The 23,840-nt window shown below is 40.0% G+C and overlaps 1 protein-coding gene across 1 annotated transcript in view; it reads left to right on the top strand.

The window, feature by feature from the left end:
* fmn2b (formin 2b) overlaps positions 1-22,936 on the top strand; it is a 36,729-nt gene extending 13,793 nt beyond the window's left edge. The window contains exons 8-20 of the mRNA XM_034119004.1: positions 1,813-1,957; positions 2,313-2,400; positions 2,773-2,834; positions 3,111-3,202; positions 3,351-3,480; positions 6,785-6,931; positions 14,867-14,926; positions 15,115-15,235; positions 15,458-15,550; positions 17,580-17,631; positions 19,577-19,726; positions 19,867-19,948; positions 20,969-22,936. Coding sequence (XP_033974895.1) covers positions 1,813-1,957; positions 2,313-2,400; positions 2,773-2,834; positions 3,111-3,202; positions 3,351-3,480; positions 6,785-6,931; positions 14,867-14,926; positions 15,115-15,235; positions 15,458-15,550; positions 17,580-17,631; positions 19,577-19,726; positions 19,867-19,948; positions 20,969-20,995 — 1,249 coding nt within the window. The 3' untranslated portion in view covers positions 20,996-22,936. The remainder of the gene's footprint in view (positions 1-1,812; positions 1,958-2,312; positions 2,401-2,772; positions 2,835-3,110; positions 3,203-3,350; positions 3,481-6,784; positions 6,932-14,866; positions 14,927-15,114; positions 15,236-15,457; positions 15,551-17,579; positions 17,632-19,576; positions 19,727-19,866; positions 19,949-20,968) is intronic.
* Positions 22,937-23,840: the final 904 nt, after the last annotated feature.

Here is a 23,840-nt window from a genome sequence, read left to right as displayed (position 1 = left end):
CAAAGTATGTATGTATGTATGTATGTGTGTATGTGTGTGTGTGTGTGTGTGTGTGTGTGTGTGTGTGTATGTGTGTATGTGTGTGTGTATGTATGTATGTGTGTGTGTGTGTGTGTGTGTGTGTGTGTATGTATGTATGTATGTATGTATGTATGTATGTATGTATGTATGTATGTATGTATGTATGTATGTATCAGGGTTTCCGCTAGGATTTTTTCTCGCCGGTCAAACTTACTGGTCATGTTTCAATAATAAGAATTGTGCAGCAGAGTTTCCTTTAGCAGGTAATTTCCGGACTATGACCGGATATGCTGATGTTTAAAACTCAGTTAATGGGGCTCATTTTTATATTGCTTCAGTTTATAATCGTAACAGATCGAAACATTCAGATTCATTTTTCAATAAATGATTCCACAAACAACAAACAACATAATTGTTACATTCAAACAAACTACTTGTAGTAGATGAAGTACATTATTCAAAAGTTTACATTAACTTTGAATAATAACACGGGAGGAACGGATCCTCTCTTTTCCCCTCTCCCTCTCTCTCTCTCCCTCCCTCTCTCTCCTGACAGCTTCAGCGTCAGTTTCTCATGCAGCTCGCTAAACAGTGGGCGGGGCTTCAGGTGATTATGCAGCAGCTGATCTGATCTCTCTCGGTTATAGAGAGGCGAAGTCCCGCCCATCTACTTCCGACCCATGGGACCTTATTTCGGAAAAAGTATGTATTGAAGTCAATGGAGAGAGAAAGATTATCTTTCGATCCCGTTTGAATTGTGCCACGAATTACACATATGATGTTTGACAATCTTAAATAATCATTTCCATGTCAAAAAAGTCACAGTTTGTCGTAAAACTGTTGAAATATAAGACTATGAAAAATACGCAACTAGAAAGACTACAAATCCCAGAATCCCGGTCCCGCATGCTGGCTCTTACGGAACCGACTCACTCCCCTTGTGTGTATGTACAGCTCTCAACATGCCCAGACTTGGAGTGATTTTCACCTCTTATAATACTTTTCGCCTCATTCTGAAAGAAAGAAGTGAAATGTGCCAACGTGACGGCCGCCTTGTTGTGTGGTGCGAGACGGGAGATGTAGTTCATTGAGCGGTTTCACACAAAAAAAGTGTTACTTCACATTTTTACGACACATTTTTTTTTTTTTGACTTGTAAAATTATCTTTTAAATTGACAAACATCATATGTGTAATTCGTGGCACAATTCAAACGGGATCGAAAGATAATCTTTCTCTCCCCATTGACTTCAATGCATAACTTTTCCGAAATAAGGTCCCATGGAGCTCCCCCGGAAAGGGAGAGACTTCGCCTCTCTATGCTTCACTCACGTTTATGTCCATATCGATCAGATCCAGCTCTCCTGATCGGCCTTTATAGAGAGCACCGATCAAACTATTAAGAGTGACTATCGTCAGGTTTTGAATTTACCGTTTTTTAATAAATGTTACCAGCTAAAAACCGGTAATTACCGGCTAACGGAAACCCTGGTATGTATGTATGTTTTTATATATGTATGTGCTTTCCTAAATTATAAACATCTTTCATATATCATCAAACTTTTGACACATCATGATTCTTATTATCTTAGTAAACCTTCAAATCAGACAATCCACCTTGGTTTGGTCTGTTATCAGATTTTTTCTGCAGTGATAATAAACGGATCACATTTACACATTTAATAATTTCAATCGATGCAAAACTGCAAGACCTTTTTAAGGCCAGTTAAACTAGGTGTTAATATTTACTGTTAAAAAATGACAATATGTAAGTGCTCTTCTGTGTTTCTCAGGGAGGTTTCTTCTTCGTTGGTGTGGGACACAATCGATGAGCCTGAAATGGACTTTGAGGAGTTTGTAGATTTGTTCTCCAAAACAGCCGTGAAGGAGAAGAAGCAGCCGCTCTCTGACACCATCACCAAGTCCAAGGCCAAACAGGTGTGTGTGCTCACCTGGGTTACACACTGGGCATGTAGCTCAGATTTGTATTGTATTTCTTCAAATGAAAAAGTGATATATGGCTTATTATCTATTGTATTAATGTCACATTGAATCTTACTTTTATTCTGTAAAAAAAAGTTTGATGATATCTGAAAGATGTTTATAATTTAGGAAAGCACATACATATATAACAACATACATACATACATACATACATACATACATACATACATACATACATACATACATACATACATACATACTTTGCAGTGCAAATGTATGGTCCCTCCCACTAAGCCTACCTTTCAGTCTTTTGTTGTCATTAATTGTGAATATTATTCATATTTTTCAGGTTATGAAGCTCCTGAACAATAAGCGTTCCCAGGCAGTAGGGATCCTCATGTCCTCCCTGCATCTTGATATGAAAGATATCCAGCATGGTGAGTTCATAACACTTGAGAACGCTTGATATCAATAATTCTAATTCCACATGGAATATTATAAAACAGGTGTATGCCACACTGAGGAAAGGATCGCCTAGTCATTTAGTCACAAATTCCGCTGTCAGAGACTAGTTTACCTAATTGAGAGAATTTATGTTCTCAAGGAAAACCTCGCTAAAATATTCCTACCATATCTGTATAAATATTTTTGGGGAAAATATTCATTTAGGTTTGGGTATGAAGTATACTCCAAAAGTTAAACACATGTTTATTTGTGTTGCTTTGTGCTTGGAGCCAGTTTATAATTTTGAGCCTTTGCTGGTATAAAGTATTATATTATTTTTGTGTGTCTTTCTTCCTGTCCTAAAGCCATCCTGAACTTGGACAACACCGTAGTTGACCTGGAGACCCTGCAGGCCTTGTATGAAAATGTGAGTCACACACTTTATCTCATCTGAGCATTTGAGTCCTGGTTATACATTGTTCAGAGGTTGTTTATGCTAATACAGTTCTTTAGCACTTATGTAATAAAACCTGTAGGGCATAAATTAGTCAAATTTGAACACAGGGATATATCTTTGATTAAATATGATTGAACATGCTGTCTGTATTTTATGTAATGGAAGGGACTTTGAATTGTCAGACTCTGAAGCTCATCTGTTCTGTTGGGTGGTATGACATGGTGGTCTCTTGTGTCTCTCCCTCAGAGGGCCCAACAGGATGAGCTGGACAAGATAGAAAAGCACATCAAGTCGTCAAAAGACAAGGAGAACGCCAAACCCCTGGACAAACCTGAGCAGTGAGTTTTTCTACTACTACACAATGATCAGACGTAGTGCCAGGCTGTGTATCATTCTGTAAACAGTGTCAAACAACAGGAGGGAATAAAGAGTAGAGAGATGGTGAAGAAGACATGAGTGTGATCGGTGTTTCCTCGTGTGTTGCAGGTTCCTCCACCAGCTCTCTCTGATCCCAAACTTCTCCTCCAGAGTCTTCTGCATCATCTTCCAGTCTAGCTTCCACGAGTGCATGTCGTCCATAACGAGGAAACTGGACACTCTGCAGAGAGTATGCCTGGTGAGTGAATCTCTCCAAAGTAATGAAATATAGGTCTTCACATCTCAATGTCTGCATAAAGCCTGGGAGCAACTGGAACTACACACTTAGAATGTTTTCAGCCAATAAACGGCCATTATCAGTTGTCATTGGGAGAAACAATTTGTGGCTCAACGCTAACTCCTAACTAGCTTGGTAGGTCGTTATCATATGTATGTGACTGAGTTCATGTAAGAAACAGACTTATTTTAACTGTGATTTTATGTTCCTAAACGTTTGCCTGGATCAGTCTGACATTTTGAAATAAACCTATTAACAACTCCCTGATTAACATGTTGTTTTAATTAAATCAAATTAAATGTATTCTTGTTTTCAGTGTTCAGACAAAGACATTTGGTTTAAAGAAAATTGACCTGCTGTAACTATTTATAAACAATCACAAAGAAGAATCCATTAGCCAGAGGTGAGAGAAGTACTCAGATCTTGTACTTAAGTAAAAGTAGAAATACCAGAGTGTAGAAATACTCAGTTACAGTAAAAGTCCTTCATTTAGTGGGAATGCTGATACAGCATTCCCACTAAATAACAGATAGTTGGAATGCTGTTATTCAGCATTCCAACTATCTGTTCTTCAAAATCTTTATTCCGCCCGTTATTTTGCCGGTCTTCTTCTCCCACATTCCACATCGCAGAAACTCCGTTCAAGCATCAAAACGTTCAGCTCGGTCGGGAATCGATTGCTATCACTTTTCTCATTCATAACTTTCATAATTCCCGAGATATATCCCATAATTCATCACATTTTTAACCATTGAAGTAATGCTATGCTATTACGGTTAGGAGCCGTCGGCTCCTCTGAGTCCCCACGAGTTTGCAGGAAGTTTCACTGATCCGCGTCTCCTCCCCTGAGCCAAACGATCACTTCTGGCAGCTATCCTACTTGCTAAAGGGTAGGCAGATGGACTGGGGTACGTTGTAATGTGATTTTACATGTTATAAAGAGAGTAGCGAGTGACGCAATTTATAGTTTTAATTTGTACGTCACACCAAGTGTGGGACTCAAAGGACTCGGGTTAATGGAGAGGGGAGACTCGTCACGACCAGCTCATTTCTAGGATCCGGGTTAATGATCCGGATGAATCAGGACTCGCCCATCTCTACTAACTGTTCCTTCATACTTTCACTCAGAAACCTCATTCCAACTTTAAAATGTTACACATCTTTCTGACATTATTTGTGTAACACAACTTTTAAATCTGATTCTTACTTTTAGAGATATTAAACATTGTTCAGACCTTGGTAAAGAGGCTTTCTTCAGATTTTAACATTAACTAGAGTGCGTGATGTCACAGCTAGAGGGTAGGAAATCTTGAAATTTGCCTTCATATTTTGTTTTATTAAACTGCCATAATTCCCAAACCCTACATTCCTGAGACATCATTTTTCATGACAAACGTGGGAAAACATCTCGTAGCTTGAAAAATGACAAATAATTAAGCAAAATAATTAAACAAAATGCCTCTTGAGGGCATGAAGTGACAAAAACGTTCAACATGTCTCCATTAAAGCCTATTGTAATTTCAGGCAGATATTTCCTCACAGCAGCAGCCGCACACCTTTAGTTAAACTGCCAAAAAGGCCACATTATTGACCAGAAAGTACACAAAAAGCACACTTCAGATACTCAAGGTCCTTGACATGCTTCACATTTTGAAATTTCACCGATATCTGTTACGGTTCTTCAACAAAACGTTCACATGTAAGAGGTTCATCTCTCATTCAGAACAATGGAAACCTTTGATCTCTGCACACCTCGTTATATATATATATATAAACACCTGTGTAATGGAACACGATGATGTCATAACTCCAACTGACATGCTCAGAGCACCAGACTTCAGATAATGGTTAATGGTCCTGCCCTCAACAGCTCTACGTCAATTATGGGGTGTCATCATATGCCGTTTCCATGGAAACGCATCCCTCGCCATAAAAGACGATGTCGCTATAACTCCTATGAAAATGTTCAAAAAGTGCTCAAACTTCACGTGTGCTAACAGTCCAGCCGTGAAGACATCTACGGGACAGTTTTGAGATTTATTCAAATGCCATTGCCATGGCAACACAATGCTCGCCATGAAACACGGTTTTCTCATAACTTCAGTGAAAATGCTCCAAACGGCCCAAAACTTCACAGGTTTGGTAACGATGCAGCCATCAACGCATCTAAGCGTATTATGGGATGTCATCAAATGCCGTTGGCAGGGCGACAGATCATTCGCCATCAAGTTAGTTCAAAAGTTTGCAGTTCAAATATTCTGCTGCTTTTCCAAGCCTTTTTACTTTCTTGTCTTCTCTCATCACACATTCAAGCCCCCAGTGTTCATGTATCATTTCAATCTAAATTCTTCACTTTCTTCTTACACATTACATTTCAGCATAGCAATTCAGCGTCAGCTTTTCAGCATAAAGCATTCCCACTAGCAATTTCTTCAGGAATTGCATTCTCTAGTTCAAAATGTTACTCAAGTAAAAGTAGAAAAGTATTAGCATCAACATATAGTGAAAGTAGCAAAAGTAAAAGTAGTCATTGTGCAGATTGGTCCATTTCAGAATAATATATATGATATGTTTTATAATGATTGATCATTAAAGTGTTATCAAAGCTGGTAAAGGTGCAGCTAGTTTGAATGACTTTGTATACTGCAGGGTAGCTTGTGAATTTACTCCAGGTGGAACTAAAGTCTGATTTAACACTTGATTATATTTCACATTATTCATCCAGATCTGTAAAGTAACTAAAGGTATTAAATAAATATAGTGGAGTAAAAGTACACCATTTACCTTTGAACTGTAGTGGAGTAGAAGTACAAAGTAGCGTAAAATGGAAATACTCAAGTACAGTTCAAATATCTCAAAATTGTACTTAAGTACAGTATTTGAGTAAATGTATTTAGTTACTTCCCACCTCAAATATTAAACATACAATCCAACAGGGTTATTAGAGAGTTTTAGAGGTGTTAATTGTTATATTTTCTGACTCTGGACAAAGCCAAGCTAGGTATTTTAAGTCTATACTGCACAGGGAAAGGATATACAACTTCTCATGTGATTTTCAGTCAGGTGTCAGAACCTGGTCTGAGGTCTGTTTGTTCACTCTCCAGCTAAATGCTGCTCACAGTGCCCTCTTTATAAACCTTGTCTTTTCATGTTGAGATTAACAATAATTTCTTGGGATTTTGAAATGATTTTGAAATGTGCAGGATGAAACTTCATTTCCTTCTCCCATCATGTTTGTCTCTGACTCTCCCCCCCGTCTGTGCAGGCGCTGCAGGACAGTGAGACGGTGAAGAAGGTTCTCAGTCTGATTCTGGCTTTCGGTAACTTCATGAATGGTGGGAATCGAACCAGAGGTCAAGCCGACGGCTTCACCCTGGACATCCTGCCCAAACTGAAAGATGTGAAGAGCAGCGTGAGTAGAGAGGGAGCCATGTGAAACACACCGACACATCATTACATCTCTGCTGCTAGTCCAACCTACAGCCTTGCACATTCTTTTTGTACATAAGTACAAATATAATGCAATGCTGCCATGATCAGTGGAAAGTCTGTGTGTGACCCCCCTTTTCTTTTTTTTCTTTTTTTTTTACATTTTTTTTTTTTTATTTTTTTTATCACATTTCAACTTCAGTGTACATATACATATGTAGTTAAATAGTTGTACAGAGTGGTCCGTCTTTTTTTCTTTTTCTTGACAAAACAACAACAATAAGCACACAAGAACATGGGGTGTTTTCTTTTTATTATAAAACATTGACAGTATGGATCCTTAAATGAAATATTCAAGCAGTTAGACGAAAGAAGGGCGTATCGGGGCAATATACACTTTCCATTTCTCCCAAATGTCCTCAAATTTAAGTTCCTGGAGCCTCAAAGAGAAAGTTATTCTTTCCATTACAAAGATTTCGTAAATGATATCATACCAATCATCTATAGATGGGCTGTTTGGTTTGAGCCATTTCTTTGTGATTGCTTTCCTGGCAGCTACACTCAACATCCCAAATAAGTATTTTGTTATAATATTTGTGGACGTTGAGTGCAGGAAACCGAAGAGGAGTTCATCCCAATTAAAATAAATGTTTGTTCCAAATACGATGACAATTTCTTTATAAACCTTAAGCCAAAAGGTATTTACTACTGGGCAATCCCAGAGCACGTGGTAATGGTTTGCTTCCTGGGAGCCACAATTCCTCCAGCAGCTGGAAGAACCAGCATGGTGAGACTGCTGAGCGGGCGTGATAACAAATCTAGTGAGACTCTTCCAGGCGAACGCTCTCCATGAGGAGGAGCTTGTTATTCTCCATTGGAATTCACAATAGTTGGTCCAGATTTCCTCCTCTGTTAGTTTCCCTTTCCCATTTTTGTTTTATGTATATGGTACTTGCTTTTTTAATCTCCTGGAGTCCCTTATATATTCTTGATATCACTTTGAGCCCTGAATCTGTACCATATGCACCAATAAAAACTTTCAGTAGGTTGTTTTCGAACGCCTTCTGATTCTCTAACATAGAACTGTTTATGTGGTGGCGTACCTGAAGGAATCTGAAAAAGTCACTGTTATTTAGCCCATGTTGCATTTTCAACGTTTGAAAATTGTTCAGTGTCCCCCGATTAAAAAAAAGTACAGTAGGAAGAGAGGCCCCGATCAGCCCATCCCTTATAACTTGCGTCTAGTTTACTCGGGGTAAAGTCGAGATCATGGGAGCACCATTTCAGGATCTTTATCTCTTCAAGCAAGCCACTCTTTGTTATAACCCCATGTTTTCAGAGTCAGATTGATCCACTTATTACCCATTCCCATTAGGTTTTTAATTAGTCTTTTATCCCCTAATCGTGCCTGTATTGGAACTGCCCCGGACACCCTCTCTTCAATTTCTTTCCATCTTGCTTGGTAATCTGATTTACACCAAGAAAACAAAATCCTCAGTTGGGCCGATATATAATAGTCCCTTAAACAGGGCAGTGCAACACCTCCCTTGTTCTTAGCCAATTGAAGAGTTTGAAATCTTATTCTCGGTTTTTTTCCCTGCCAAATGTAACGCGAAATTAATTTGTCCCATTCGTTGAATTGTTTATCTGTTATTTCTATTGGAAGAGTTTGAAACAAATATAATATCCTAGGCAATACATTTATTTGTAACTGATTCAATTCGTGATTCAAAACTTAATATTGGAATTAAATTCCATCTCTTTATGTCTTCCTTAATTTTTTGAATCAACAGATTAAAATGTAAGTCATACAATTTTGTAAGGTCTTTTGGGATGTTAACTCCTAGGTATTTGATGTGATCCAGCTCCCAGTTTAATTGGATATTCGACTTTAGAATCTGGCTAGGCCTATAATTGAAACTTAATATTTGGGTCTTTTGAATATTCAATTTATAACCTGAGACGGAGCTAAAGTCATCTAGGAATGCCAATAATTTCAAAATTGAACTCTCTGGGTTTGACAAGTGAATTAAAACGTCATCCGCAAATAATGACATTTTATGTTCTTGGCCTTGTATTTTTATGCCAGCAACATTATTTTCCTGACTAACAGCCTGGCTTAAAGCCTCACTAAATATTGCAAATAATAATGGACTTATGGACAGCCTTGTCTGGTCCCTCTTTCCAGGCCGAATGATGCTGATATGTCCCCATTTATTTTTATTTTTGCCCTTGGGTCATTATAAAGTGCTTGAATGGTTCTAATAAACGATGGGTGAAATCCAAATTTCTGTAATGTTCTATACAAGAATTCCCAATTGACTCGATCGAAAGTCTTTTCCGCATCAAGACTCAATAATACTGCCTCAATTTTATTTTTAGTTATATGTTCAATCACATGTAAGGTTCGCCGGATGTTATTATGTCTGCCTTTGCTGAATAAAACCTGTCTGGTCTAGACTTATTATCCGGGGCAGGATCTTTTCAAGTCTCTTTGCTAAAACATGGGTAAAAATCTTGTAGTCTTGATTCAATACACTTATCGGACGATAATTCCCACATTCAAGTTTATCTTTACCCTCTTTTGGAATCAAGGAAATCACCGCTTCTTTCCAAGAAGGGGGGGTTACACTCATTTTAAGCACATGGTTAAATGAGGCCTTCATCATAGGGACCAGTAGGTCTTTCATCTCCTTGTACCACTCAGAGGGAAAGCCATCAGGTCCTGCTGCCTTATTAGGTTTTAAGTGTGATATTGCCCTCTTGATCTCTTCATCCGTAATTTCGCTAGTTAGGAGCTTATTCTGTTCTTCCCCGACTTTAGGCAGGTTTATCCTTTCAAAAAAGGCTTCCATCTTTGTTTTATCTATTTCAGGTTGAGTATATCATTTTTTATAAAAGGTCTCAAATGATTGTTGTATATCCTTTATTTTGCAATGGGTAGAGTTGGTAGTAGGGTCCTTTATTTTATAAATTTTGTTTTCTGCTTGTTGTTTCTTCAATTTGTAAGCAAGTCATTTAGCAGATCTTCCCCCAGCTTCATAATATCTTTGTTTTAGAAAAATCATCTTTTTTTTATGTCGTTAGAATAGATTTCATTCAACTCATTATTTTTCCTTGCTATCTCCATTTTTGTTCCTTGATTCTGTGTCTTTTTATGTTCATTCTCTAATTTCTCCAATTCTGTTTGTAACCTATCCAATCTTTCTTTTCTCTGCTTTTTTAAACGAGAACAATAGCCTATAATTCCCCCCCTAAGAACAGCTTTGCTTGCGTCCCATAGAATCTGTGGTGACACTTCGCCGTTATCATTTTCATCTAGATCATTTTTAATGTCTGTCCTTATTTGCTGCCTCATTTGATTTAACATCCCTGTGTTTAGCCTCCAGATTGTGTTTTTCTTGTCAGAACCTAATAATACATGTATATATACTGGAGTGTGGTCAGATAGATCCATGGTCCCAATACTGCAATTTTTCACTCTATGTAGGTCTCTTTGAAACATAAAGAAATAGTCAAGCCTAGAATACACAGAGTGTGGGTGAGAAAAGAAGGTATAGTCTCTCTTTGTCGGGTTCAACTCCCTCCATATGTCTGAGAGTCCCAGCTCTTCCATCATTCGTTTGATATTTTTTGTGGTTTTTTTCTCTCCTGAGTGGTACGATTTTGATGTGTCCAGGGTTGGGTGAAGTCTAACATTAAGGTCACCCCCACACATTAGGATGCCCCGGGCCTCAGCGATTAATGACTCAAACATTTCTTTATAGAATTTCCATTGAGAGCCAGATACACATTCAAAAAAGTAACTAGAACTCCGTCCAGATTCCCCCTAACCAGAACATATCTCCCCTCTTTATCTTTCTTTTCCTATGTACACTCAAAGTTTAGTTTACCAGTGATCAAAATTGCAACACCCCTCCTAGAACCCTTGCTGCAGGAAGAGGAGTACTGATTGTATCTCCATTTCTTAAGTTGTTCATGCTCTATTTGTGTTAGGTGAGTCTCTTGGAGGAGAGCCACCTCTATTCCCTCCTTTGCTCCTCTTGATTGGGTTTCCCAGGCCATTTACATTATACGTAGCTACTTTAACTGACTTGGTATTTTGCATGGTTTGTCTTTAGGTATATCTCAAGCCCCTTCACGCTTCTATATATCACATATATCGCACCCCTGGTGCTACAAGGAACAGTAACATGAACAAAATCGTTAACCAATAACAAGTTAACAAAAAAAAGAAAATCACAATCAAAGATAACAACATTGACTTCCAAAATGACGGCCTCTTTAACGGCCTTGTGACTCTGATGGAATGTGAGTGTAGGGGGAAAATCTCTTCCTCCTAGCAGTGAAAGAGGGCCCCCTTCAGCCTTTAAGCTGATACGTAGGTCCATAGTGTCCCGCAGGCATCCCGACCTCAAATCTATCATTTAATTGCCATTAACATTACCTTTCTGAGAAGGTTTAATTTTGGAAAATAGGTTTGAAAATTGAGTCTGTCTCACAACATTACTCAGCATAGACTCTCTGTGGTTTCTAGAAGTAACATTATAATTTTAACTCAATGTTTCTATTAGAGCAGCAGTACTTATCAGGTGTCCTGACGACGGTATGCATGGAGCCGTTCCTTAAAGCCTTGTTTGGTGCGTGTAGTGTCCCGGTTTCCTCCCTTTTCACTGGATCGCCAAGTCATCCGGCTGATCTGGTCCAAAAGGGAGGTTGTCTTTTTCACCACAGTCACCGGAATTCCCCTCTTTGCCATGTCCATCGTTGCCTCCTCCACCGAGCCGTAGACAACCGTACCTTCCTCGTAAAACACTCTTAATCGGGCGGGGAATGGCGTCTGGAAAAGCCCAGCTTTTGCTTCTGCATATTCCCTCCGCTTTCTCAATACCTCCGGTGCATAGTCATGGTCCAGTTGGATCCTTTTCCCTTGGAAGTCAAATCCTTTTTTCTGCCAAGCTCTTTTCAGGACATCTTCCTTCACCGTGTAGCTTGAAAACTTAACCACGATTGATCTCGGAGGGGCTTCATTCGGGGGTTTCGGTGCCAGCGCCCGGTGCGCCCTCTCAATATTTAGCGCGGTGGAGGAGGGAAGCTCCAAGCTTTTTGTCAGCAAATCTTCCACGAAAGCGATTACTGATGCCGTGCCTTCTTCGGCTCCTTCTTTTACCCCGTGTATTCTGACATTTTAGCGTCGCGACCGCCCCTCCAAATCAGTCAGCTTTACCTCCGTTTGCATCTGAAGCTTTACTAGCTGCGTCAGAACATCCTCCGATGACTGGATTCTGGTCTCAGCACCGTTAATTCGCTCCTCTGCTTCTTCCACTCTTTTGCCGATTTTACTAATGTCCTCTTTTATGCCGCTCAGTTGCTGACCAAAGTCTTTTCTAAGTTCTCGTAGCTCCTTCAAGATTAAAGCCAAGTTAGATTCACCGTTCGGCTCTGAGTCAGAGTCCGGCTGCGTGTCGTCCATGTTGCTAATGCTGCTACCTCGTGACAGTTGACCTTCTTCGTTTTCGACGTTTTCCTTTGTTGGTGCAATACTTTTCTTACCCCTTTTAGGCATATTACTTCGCCCGCCGTGTATATGCTTGCTGTAAATCTTTTCCTGGTTATTCGAGTTAAAACGGGCAACTTTGAGTTCTCACTATCGGGAGCCTGTCACGCTATGCTGCGATCCCCATGCCTGCTAGACCGGAAGTCGACCCCCCTTTTCAATGTGCAGAGGTGTACTCAGAGTACTCAGATCTTGTACCTGAGTAAAAGTAGAAGTACCAGAGTGTAGTATTACTCTGTTACAAGTAAAAGTCCTGCTATCAAAATGTTACTCAAGTAAAAGTACAAAAGTATTGGCATCAAAATATACTTTAAGGACTAACTAAGTAAGTATAAGTACTTATTCTGCTAATGTCCCTTTTTTTAATCATATATTAAATACCCACATTTTGTTATTGCTGCATTAATGTGTTCATCACAGCTGGTAAAGGTGGAGGTCATTTAATTACTGTATATACTGCTGCTGGATACTTTAACCTCTAATTATGTTTCACAGTTTATTTATATTTTGTATCAAATCAAATCAAGTTTTATTTATATAACACATTTAAAAGCGATTTTTGATGTGGTCACGCTTTTTGTGGCCAGTGAGAAGACGTGCAGCTGCGTTCTGCACTAGCTGCAGGCGTCTAATTGAGGCCTGGTCCATACCCACATACAGAGCGTTGCAGTAATCCAGTCTTGAGGTAACAAAGGCGTTAATAACCCTTTCTAGGTCTTTAAAAGATAAATAAGACTTGGTCTTGGCCAATAGTCGTATTTTAAAAAAGCAGGTATTGACTACGGTGCTGACCTGCTTATCAAATTTAAAAGGGCTAGTGAAGGTCACTCCAAGGTTCATGACAGAGGGGAGGATGTTTTTATTGAGAGAGCCCAGAATTTCAACCGGAGAGGCTGAAGGTTGAGGTCCAAAAAAGATGACCTCAGTCTTGCTCTCGTTGAGGTTAAGGAAGTTTTGGCTCAGCCAGGATTTTATCTCTGTTCAGCAGTCCATCAGCTGCTGTAGTGAGTGTTTGACATTTGCTTTGAGAGGCAAATAGATCTGTACATCATCGGCGTAACAATGGAAGGGGATGTTGTGTTTAGTGAGAATTGAACCTAGGGGCAGTATGTACAGTAGAAAAAGGATGGGGCCCAGAATAGAGCCTTGGGGAACCCCACAGGTAAGAGGGGCTTTGGCAGAGGAGAAGGCACCTAGCTGCACGGAGAAGCTACAGTCTGTCAGGTAGGACCTGAACCATTCAAGGGCAGAGCCTGTGATGCCTGCGGACTGTTCGAGCCGCAACAACAGGATGCTATGGTCCACAGTGTCAAAGGCAGCTGTCAGGTCTAACAGCACCAAGACAGCTGGGCTACCTGAGTCGGCGGCTAGGAGCAGATCATTAAAAACTCTTAAAAGGGCTGTTTCAGTGCTCTGCATGGGTTTGAAGCCAGACTGAAACTTTTCATGGATGCCATGCGTGGTTAAAAAAGACTGCAGCTGGGCGTAGACTACTCGCTCCAGGGCTTTAGATAAAAAAGGTAGCTGGGAGATGGGCCTAAAATTTGCGAGAATGGAGGGGTCGAGATTTTTCTTTTTAAGTAGTGGCTGGACCACAGCATGTTTGAAGGCAGCTGGGACACATCCTGAGCTAAGAGAGGTAAGTAATAAAATACTTGCTCCAACTCAATCAAAAACATCTCTGAGAAGGCGAGAGGGAATGCTGTCTGAGGTGCAGTTTGTCGGCCGCAGGTGCTTGACTACATCCGAGAGAGAAGAGAGGGATACAGGCTCAAAGTGGTCGAGGACAGCAGGGGTAAAAAAAGGAGCAGGATCTGGGGTAGCACCAGTGTGGGCTAGCCTAAGAGCAGAAACTTATCACAGAGAGTAGTCAATGGCACAATTGAAGAAACATCACAGGGATTAATAATAGAGTTGAGGACATTAAAAAGAACTTGAGGTTTATGGCTGTTTTTGGAGATTAACAGAGAAATGTGCTCTGTTTTGGCTGCTTTGACTGCCGTCTGGTAGTCAGAAAGGCAAGCACGAAGGATTTCTAGGGAGACATGGAGTTTATCCTTTTTCCATTTTCTCTCTGCACGTTATGTTAAATAAATGTAGTGGAGTGAAAAGTACAATATTGGCTTCCAAATTGTAGTGAAGTAGAAGTATAAGTAGCATAAAATAGAAATACTCGAGCCAAGTACAAATACCCCAAAATCAAACTTAAGATACAGTACTTGAGTAAATGTATTACATTACACCACTATAAATGTGCTTCAGTTACCACTAACCCTCTGACCTCCCTCACCTGTAGAGCTACAGGAAGTCACCTGACGTCTCCACTCCTGCTAATGATCCACTCGTTTCTTTTCTCTGCAGGACGGTACGAAAAGTCTTCTGTCTTACATTGTTGCATACTACCTCAGACACTTCGATGAGGTAAGCTTTTAGCGATTATACTCCCTGCCATACTGTTACTTTCCGTTTTCTAGCTTTGTCCACTGCCTATTTTGTCCCTAATCTTTTGTCTGACCTTCTGTATGCAACACACACCACATTTCCACATCACCACATGCACTTCAAACAGTATCAGACAATAATTACTACCTGCTGTCTGTCCCTCTCAGGACGCTGGCAGAGAGACGTGTGTGTACCCCCTCCCAGAGCCTCACGACCTGTTCCAGTCTTCACAGATGAAGTTTGAAGACTTTCAGAAAGACCTGACTCGACTCAGGAAGGACCTGAGAGGTAACAAACACACACACAAACACACACACACACACACACACACACACACACACACACACACACACACACACACACACACACACACACACACACACACACACACACACACACACACACACACACACACACACACACACTCACAAACAGACACACATACACACACTCACGCACACACACACAACTTGACTTGATGTGATATTTGTTTCTGCATTTTTTAATCAGCGTGCACATCAGAAGTGGAGAAGGTGTGCAAGGTTTCAGACGAGGACAACTTGCAGCCTTTTAAAGACAAGATGGAGGAGTTCCTTGCACAAGGTGACTAACAACCCGTTTATTTTTAGGAACATTGAACATGCTTGCATTGAACTTCATTTATTGTTTTTTATTGAGCAACAATGTTCTTGTATGATAAAACATTAAAGGTGGGGTAGGTAAGTTTGAGAAACCGGCTCGAGATACACTTTTTGTTATATTCCATGGAATGCTCTTAACATCCCGATAGCAATGAATATCTTAAAGGGGACCTATCATGCAAAATGCACTTTTGTACGTCTTTTATACATGAATATGTGTCCCCGGTGTTCCAGGGAACTCACCAAGTGTCAGAAAACACAACCCTCTCTATTTTCCTCCATACCCAAATCTCTAAAAAAGGGGCTGCAACGGATCTGATAAAAACTGATCCAGATTTGAACACTGTCCTGACGTCAGGACGGTGGCGCTACGGCTATTGGGCCAACTCTCCACCTATCAGGGGAATGTGGGGTTGGGCCACGGCCGGCCATTGCCGCTCGAAAGCGCTGGAGACGCTGTAGTACATATGCCAGGTGTTACGACCCGTCCTCTACCAAGTGGTAGTGGCTCGTGGGAAGACCCGCAACATAAAATAAATCACACAGAACACGCAGCACTTTTCGGCGAGCATTTATTTAAGAGCACAGCCGTTACTTACATGGGCCCACCGGCAAATGAACCACGTCTGGAGGACGGCAAAAACAAACAAAAGGAAGAAGGGGGCCTGGGCCAGCCAGTCCACTGGCCGTAGGACCCAGAACTTCCCTCCTCTACCCAGAGATCTAACAGAAAAAACCCTACGGGAAAAATAAAGCCACGAAAAAACCTATACTACAGGTCCTCCAGAGTTCACACATTATGGTAGCTACAACAGGAATCTCCAGATCCAAACGGCATGAGATAGATTGTTCACGGTCAGAGACTACCGGCATCGGGGGAAAGGCGCCCCCTTCTCCTCCAGCTTCTCCTTTTTAAGTCCCCAGCTGAATGGCATTAGGACACCTGGGGGAGGCGGAGCCAGGGGCGGACCAGGTGTACCTGCGCAGCAGAGAGACAGAGAAAAACAACAACAAGAGCACATAACACCAGGCCTTTAAGTGGCGCTGTAGTCTGCCACAAAAGCAGCGAAGAAGACTTCCCGCCCATAGTTACCATGGTTACCCTTCTGTTTATTCTCCGCTGTGGCTCTTTTTCTCCCTCCCCGAGGCAAGCGTTTGCTCCTGCTGCTTTAATTCAATGCAATCCCTCCCCGTCGAGGCAAGCACTGTAATTCTCTCCGGTTAGTCCACCAGCAGATGACAAACACCCACCTCTCCGCCTCTTCCAAGGAACGAGGGGACCGTGCGGCAGAGTTTCAGTTTCAGTTTCTTTCGCCGGTCAAGATGTCCGTTAAAGTTGAAATCTTCCGGACAAAATTTGAAAAGTGCCGGTCAAAGGTCTTCTTTGTTTTTTATTGAGCTTTAAAACAAATGAATAACGACTCTATATAATAAAACACGGAGGACGGAGATCTCTTTTTCTCCCCCTCTTCTGACAGCCAGCAGCTGATCAGAGCACGTCTCCCCTCTCCTGCAGGGGGGCGTGGTCAGCAGAATCAGCCCCGTAGACAGCAAACAGCACATAGAGCGAAATGAGGCATGGCTAAAATGTATGATCTGTTTGGTATTTTGAAAACAGAAACGTATAAATATACCTTATATAGGTATGGCCCTACAATATATCATTTAAATATGGAAGCCGTAGTACTGCAAAAAGCACGACCAATCATTTTAGCCGGCCCGGCTAAAATAACTGGATGGCCTACCTGCCTGTCAGCCTTCCATCTGTGCACAAACTTATCTCGTGCCCTCATTGGTCATGTGCACGTTCGTGTGTGTTGGAGGAGGGGCTCTATAAGGAAGTGGCAGATTTGTTCCGGCTGTGTATTTTCAAATCCTAGCACACTCGAGCTGGTTTCTCCAAAATTACCTACCCCACCTTTAAGACAAAAACCATAAGTTATTAAAAACTGATTTTGTTCTGACCTCCTGAATGTTCCCTCCTTTCTCAGCTAAGAGTGAACTGGAGACCCTAGAGGCTCAACTCAGCAGCACTCACAAACTGTAAGAAAGCACCTTTCACACTAAACTAACTTCTGTGTTTTATTTCAACTGTTCTCCGCACTCTGTTTGTACCAGTGATACTGAGGAGAGCTGTAAACAATACACTTCATCCTCATTATGTTTAGCAGCAGAAAGTATAATTCTTGATCATTCATTACAGATGTCTAATAACAAAAGTCAAAAGGGAAGGCTTGATTAGAACAGGACATGGCTGGGAATGTAGTTTGTATTTACACTTTACTATTGTAGCTCATGCCAGTCAGTGCACTTGCTGTACGATCACACATGTTGGACGGTGGCAATGATTTGTTCTTGCTACAGAAGAGGCTCTACACATAGCACAAGGCATCTGCTGCAAATATTATAAAAGTTGTTGTAAATATATGTAAAAAATACATTTTAAAAAGAGGCCTAGAATTAGATGTAAACTGTCCACAGAAGACACGTTTAACTAACCGAAGAGTGAGCATCGTTCCCTGTTAACAGCACGGCTCTGAGGCCTTCTTATCAGTGCCATCCTCACTGCAAGGCTTCTGCTTTCTGCTGTTACTAGGCAACAGTTTCACCTGCTTGAAGGATAGTGGGCTACAATTATTAATACGTCCAGAAAGATAGTTACAGCACTAAATGTACATTATAGAGTGCATTGCCCTGGACATAAGCTGTATTCATTACTATGAATGCAAGTTTCACTTTTCCTAACAGCTCAACTTATATTGGGGTAATCATTTGAAAATAAAGAGGTAATAATTAAGTAATTCCATGACACCAAAGCAATATCTGGGTAATAGTATTATTGATGGGTATGTCTGGGTATTGTGAGACTGACATGTATGTAACAGCTTCCAAATGCTAATCTTCCTGTTTCTATTTATTTTCTTGTAAATATTAAGGTTCAAGGTTAGTTTATTTGTATAGCACATTTTAATACACAGAGGCAATTCAAAGTGCTTCACATAATAATTTTTAAAACAAAAACAAACACACAAACAAAAACAAAAAACACTATTAATAAAAGCGATAAATGAATGGTTGCAGCTAAAAGTGCAATGATAAGGCACGGTTAAAGGATCCCAGGATAGGCTGCATTGAAAGAAAGGTTTTTATTTATTTTCTTTTTTTTGTAAATATATTTTTTTTTACAAAAGCAAGTGATACAGAGCATGTACATTTGGTTCCAATTCAAGTAAAGATATATACACACATGCTGACAAATCAAAATCTCCATTTCAATTCCACCACCAACCCACCCACCACCCATTAACCCATTGAGTTACAGGAGTACTTTAACAGTATTGTTTATTAATGTAATGAGTGCAAGGGGGCTGAGAAAACATAAAGGGGAAAAACATACATATAAAAAAAGGGGGGAATATAAAAAAAATAGGAAAATAATAATAATAATAAATCAATAATATAGAAATATATATTAAATGCTCACTGCTGTAATACCGTACCCGGTCCAATCTTATTCTTTATCAAGCGGATCTTGTAAGGAGTCATAGAAGTCCAGAAAGGGTTTCCATGTTCTAATAAAGGTTTTAAAAATCAAGGTTTTTAACCTTGATTTAAAAGAACCCAGGGCTGGGGCGGACCTCAGAATTTCAGGCAGTTTGTTCCAGGCTTGTGGTGCATAAAAGCTAAAAGCTGCCTCAGCAAATGTAGTTCTGACTCTGGGGACAACGAGTAAACCCTCCTGATGATATGAGAGCTCTGTTTGGCTCGTAGAAGCATCTCTGACATGTATTTTGGTCCCAATCCATTAAGTGCTTTGTATGTTGAAAGTAAGATTTTGAAGTGTATCCTTTGTGTAATAGGAAGCCAGTGCAGATTTTTGAGAACTGGGGTGATGTGGTAAATTCTCCTAAATATTAGATTAAAGCCAAACATCAAAAGGGAAACTAATGGTTAAAGTTAGAAAGTAAATTGTGATGGTGTCCTGCAGGTTCCTGGAGCTCACCGTGTTCTTCTCAGTGAAGGCCAAGTCAGGAGAGAAGGAGGTCTCCCCCAACACCCTGTTCTGCGTCTGGCACGAGTTCTCCTCCGACTTCAAGGATCAGTGGAAGAAGGAGAACAAAGTCATCCTCAAAGAGCGGTCAGTCACGCAGCTTTAAAACTGGCCCTTTTCTTCTTTTATTCCTTTCAACACCAAAATAAAATGTGAAGATATTATAGATCTTAGGCAAATTAAGCTTTGTGTTTTCAAAAACTGCATTCATATTGTGTGTATTGCAGATTAAAAGCAGCTGAGGAGTGTTTCCGGCAGGCCAAGGAGAAGGCGTCCTACAGCGTCAAACCCAAACACGCCTCTGGCATCGTAAGTTCACCTCTCAGCCTCCTTCAAGTGGTAACCCTGTTTAACTTAAGAGTCGACTAAAGGAAAATATATATATTTTTCCACTGTCTCATAAGTACAGACAACAATATAGCTTTATTATTAAGTCCTCCAACATTATATAAACACTTAAAGGTAGGGTAGGTAATTCACTTCAGAAACACTTTTTGTTATATTCCATGGAATGCTCTTAACATCCCGATAGCAATGAATACATTAAATGCTTTGACAATAAATATATACAAATATTTCATCTGTGGAAGCCGTGGCGCTGTAAAAAGCAAGTCCCGTTATCTGCCTCGGCCCGCGGCAGATAACTGGATGGCCTACCTGCCTGTCAGCCTTCCCTCTGTGCACAAACTTATCTCGTGCCCTCATTGGTCCCCTCATGTGTGCGTCCGTGTGTGTTGGAGGAGGGGCTCTGTAAGGAAGTCTGAAGGAAGGGGCAGATTTTTTCTGTGTATTTTCAAATTCTAGCGCACTCGAGCTGGTTTCTCCAAAATTACCTACCCTACCTTTAATTAATAAATGGTTTATAACACTCCCAAAGTGTTTATGAATATATGTATTTAAGACTTAACAACAGAAAAAATATACAGAGTAGGAGAAATTAGCAGTACCACATAATGTACTTTTACATTTACGATATACATTTTTGATCAAATTCATCAATTGCATGAACCAATAGGGAGCAAATGAGTGCAGAGTCTCTTGAACACTACATTTTAGAGAAGGATCAATGCTGGTCACTATCATGAGACATGATGTAAAATTGTACTACCTGAATATGAGTGTTTGGAAAATGAAATGAGTTCTGATCGCTTCTATCTCCAAAGCACAAAGCAAACATGGTTAAGCTGAATGTTTATTCGCTTACTTCAAAATTAAGATTGATCCCATTTTAAGTTATTTACTTGTTTGCATAGATTTGCACTGCTTATAATACAATTATAGACAGGTGTATTGTACTTAACCTCTATTATCCTATGACTTTTTTCACAGAAAGCCAAGCTGGGCATGAAGATTTGACTGAACTTTGGATACTTGTTTTCCTGTGGAGTACCAGACAATAAAGTACGAAGAGGACAGAAGAGAAACAGTGAAGGGATGTATGCCGCTGAGCCTACTCTGGACATCTTATTTCATTGATTAATTTCTTCCAGTTGAACCAGTTTCACATCAGCTTGATGCCTTACGTTGCTCTCCTGTCCCTCTGTCTGAATTATGGATGGATGCTGCTGCAGGGCCACCAGGCCCCATGTGTTGTTGAGATCACCACAGCTCACAAACAATATACATCTCATACATAACTGTTAGGACTATACGCCTACATTCATAAAAATGTCTCACTAGCAGAATGGTAAATGCAAACACAGTTCAACACAACCCATGGCATTAATAGCACCAACAGCATGGCACTTATGTATTTAAATATTAGGGATTCTAACTTCCAACTGTTAAGTATTCAGATCCACCAGGTGAAAGCTTCTGTGAACAATATCAGTCAATCGATATGGGAGGTTGACAGTCAAAACTAAACTGCTACAGGAAAAGTGTTCTGCAGAAACACTGATGGATCTACCCAAGCACAAATATGCACTCAGATGTCATCTCACCACTTTTATGTTTAGTTAATTTAACACACATTGGATTTACTTTCAACACCACATACATTCACAATCTTTGTAAATATACATCAGCATGCAACAGGAAGTTGGATTTTTGGTTTCTTGTTGACCTTGGAAACAGCAGTTAACCAAACAATCTCAACTTTTGGAGTCATCCCACGGGAAAAGTGTGGCCGTTTATAAAGCACTTTATGTTCTGGCTCATTACTCCTCTAATGCGAGGAGCAAGAGCAAAATCCTTTTCCTTCATTTGTTGTGTAACATTGCTACACTTTTTTCCACAACTTTGCCAAGATTTCTAAGCTTCTTCATACTTTCATAGTATTTGCATCCAACCTTGAATCTCCATTTATATAAGCACTCTTCTATTCTAAACCTGGCTGTACTGTAGACCTATTTCCATTACAAATGGTCATCATACCCCCTTTAATGCATTAAACAATTGCAACCAAATGTAGGTGGCCTACAATAGCTTACATTTATTATAATGACCATGACTAAGTCTGACCCATGTTCAGTTGTCAAATCCTCTTAGTCCAAAGCCCTAATATTAAGGTACTCTTCAAAGTATAGGTCCCCATTAGATATCAGCATGATTGTCCATTACTATGCTTTTTGATGAAACATTTAAAACTAGATTTTAAATCTATTTTAAAGTGAGCCAAGAGTGCCAGTGAATACACGGAACCGGCCAAGCTGGACATCATAGTAATATTCAAATCTCAGCAGACACTCAAATATGGGAGGGCAAGAGTAATTGCCATTGATTAGCAGCACATATTCTGATTATACTGCAAATAATACTGACAACTTCAGAATAAAAACAGTGTAGGTCTAGAAGGGACAGCATCTGGGTAAATCCTTCTTAATGTCATTACCAGATGAGACACATCATTAGCAGCAGCATTGATGGGCAGGAATGCCATTGTAAACTTACATGTGTAATTTTAATGTACTGTATGTTAAATGATAAGCCATGTCAAACCACATATACTACGTCAAATATTTGAGTGTGTGTGTGTGTGTGTGTGTGTGTGTGTGTGTGTGTGTGTGTGTGTGTGTGTGTGTGTGTGTGTGTGTGATATGTACAGTGCATTAAATTACAGCTGTTGGATTTTGTTGCAAAGTTAATGACTATCAATGTAAGGAAATCAATTGTTTAAAAAAAGTAGTGGGACACGTTTTGTGTTTCTTTCAATGATATCTTTTTCTGCTGGCCAGCCTGAAAACTCTCTACAGGACTAAGTTTGAACGGTTGAAGTTTCATGTGCAATAAATGTTTATACATGTATATAAAGAGGATGCATGGAGCTTGGAAGTGGTGTAATTTATGTAAAATAAAGAGAATGAATTCTTGGTTTTATTCAGAACTTCATTAAAGTTACAGCACTAAGGTGACTGGAAGGTTGCTGACTCAGCTGGGAGATGAATTAGAACACTCCTTCAAGTCTACAGAAGTCACAATGCTGCTATGCAAGATCTATTTTTATTATCGACAGTAACAGACTGAAGTGTTTCTCAGAGTACAGCTCAAGTCCTGACATTACTTCCAGGTCTCAGTTCTACCAGATTCTGTTGGACCTATGTGTAACTGTGAGGCGCCTCTGGGGCATGACGGTGGTTCAAAAACAACTTGAAGCTGTTAAAATAGTTTGGCTTGTTTATCTCCACAGTGAAGGTGAAAGAGTGGTTGTAATACACAGCTAATTGAGACAGTTACGAAATGTTAAGACAACTAACAAAGAATTGCATTAAAAATCACAATCCTATAATAATTCCCATAATTCTGTGTTCTTTAAATCTTTGACGCCTCCCAAAAGTCAGGGTTGTTGCAGGGGTACAGTTAAGTCTGGTTATTAATAAATAGTATTTCTACTTAAAATGAATAAAACTATTTAAATCATAAATATGGAGCACAAGAGTTAATGTACTCTCATAAAATAGACACAACTACCATATTTGTGATGGAAACTTCTGAAGCAATGGAGACGAGACTCAGAGAGACACGGAGAGAGCTCGAACTTTGATGGCAAACACTGATGGTTTATTTGGAGCACAGCTGCTGCCAAACCAATTCTGAAGATCTCTACCCCAGACCCATGTATATAGTTCTGAGAGAATAATCAACATTGCGCATAACAAGATAAAGCAACAAGTCCTCCAACTCATACGACCAAATGGGCCGATTGTTCAAGCCCTTATTACGACCAAATGTGTCGTTTGTTCAAGCGCTTAATACGACCTAT

Source organism: Trematomus bernacchii, unplaced genomic scaffold (assembly GCF_902827165.1).
Source record: "Trematomus bernacchii unplaced genomic scaffold, fTreBer1.1, whole genome shotgun sequence".
Lineage (NCBI taxonomy): Eukaryota > Metazoa > Chordata > Actinopteri > Perciformes > Nototheniidae > Trematomus > Trematomus bernacchii.
The sequence above is the reverse complement of the archived record's forward strand: the minus strand, read 5'-3'. Positions and strand labels throughout refer to the sequence as shown.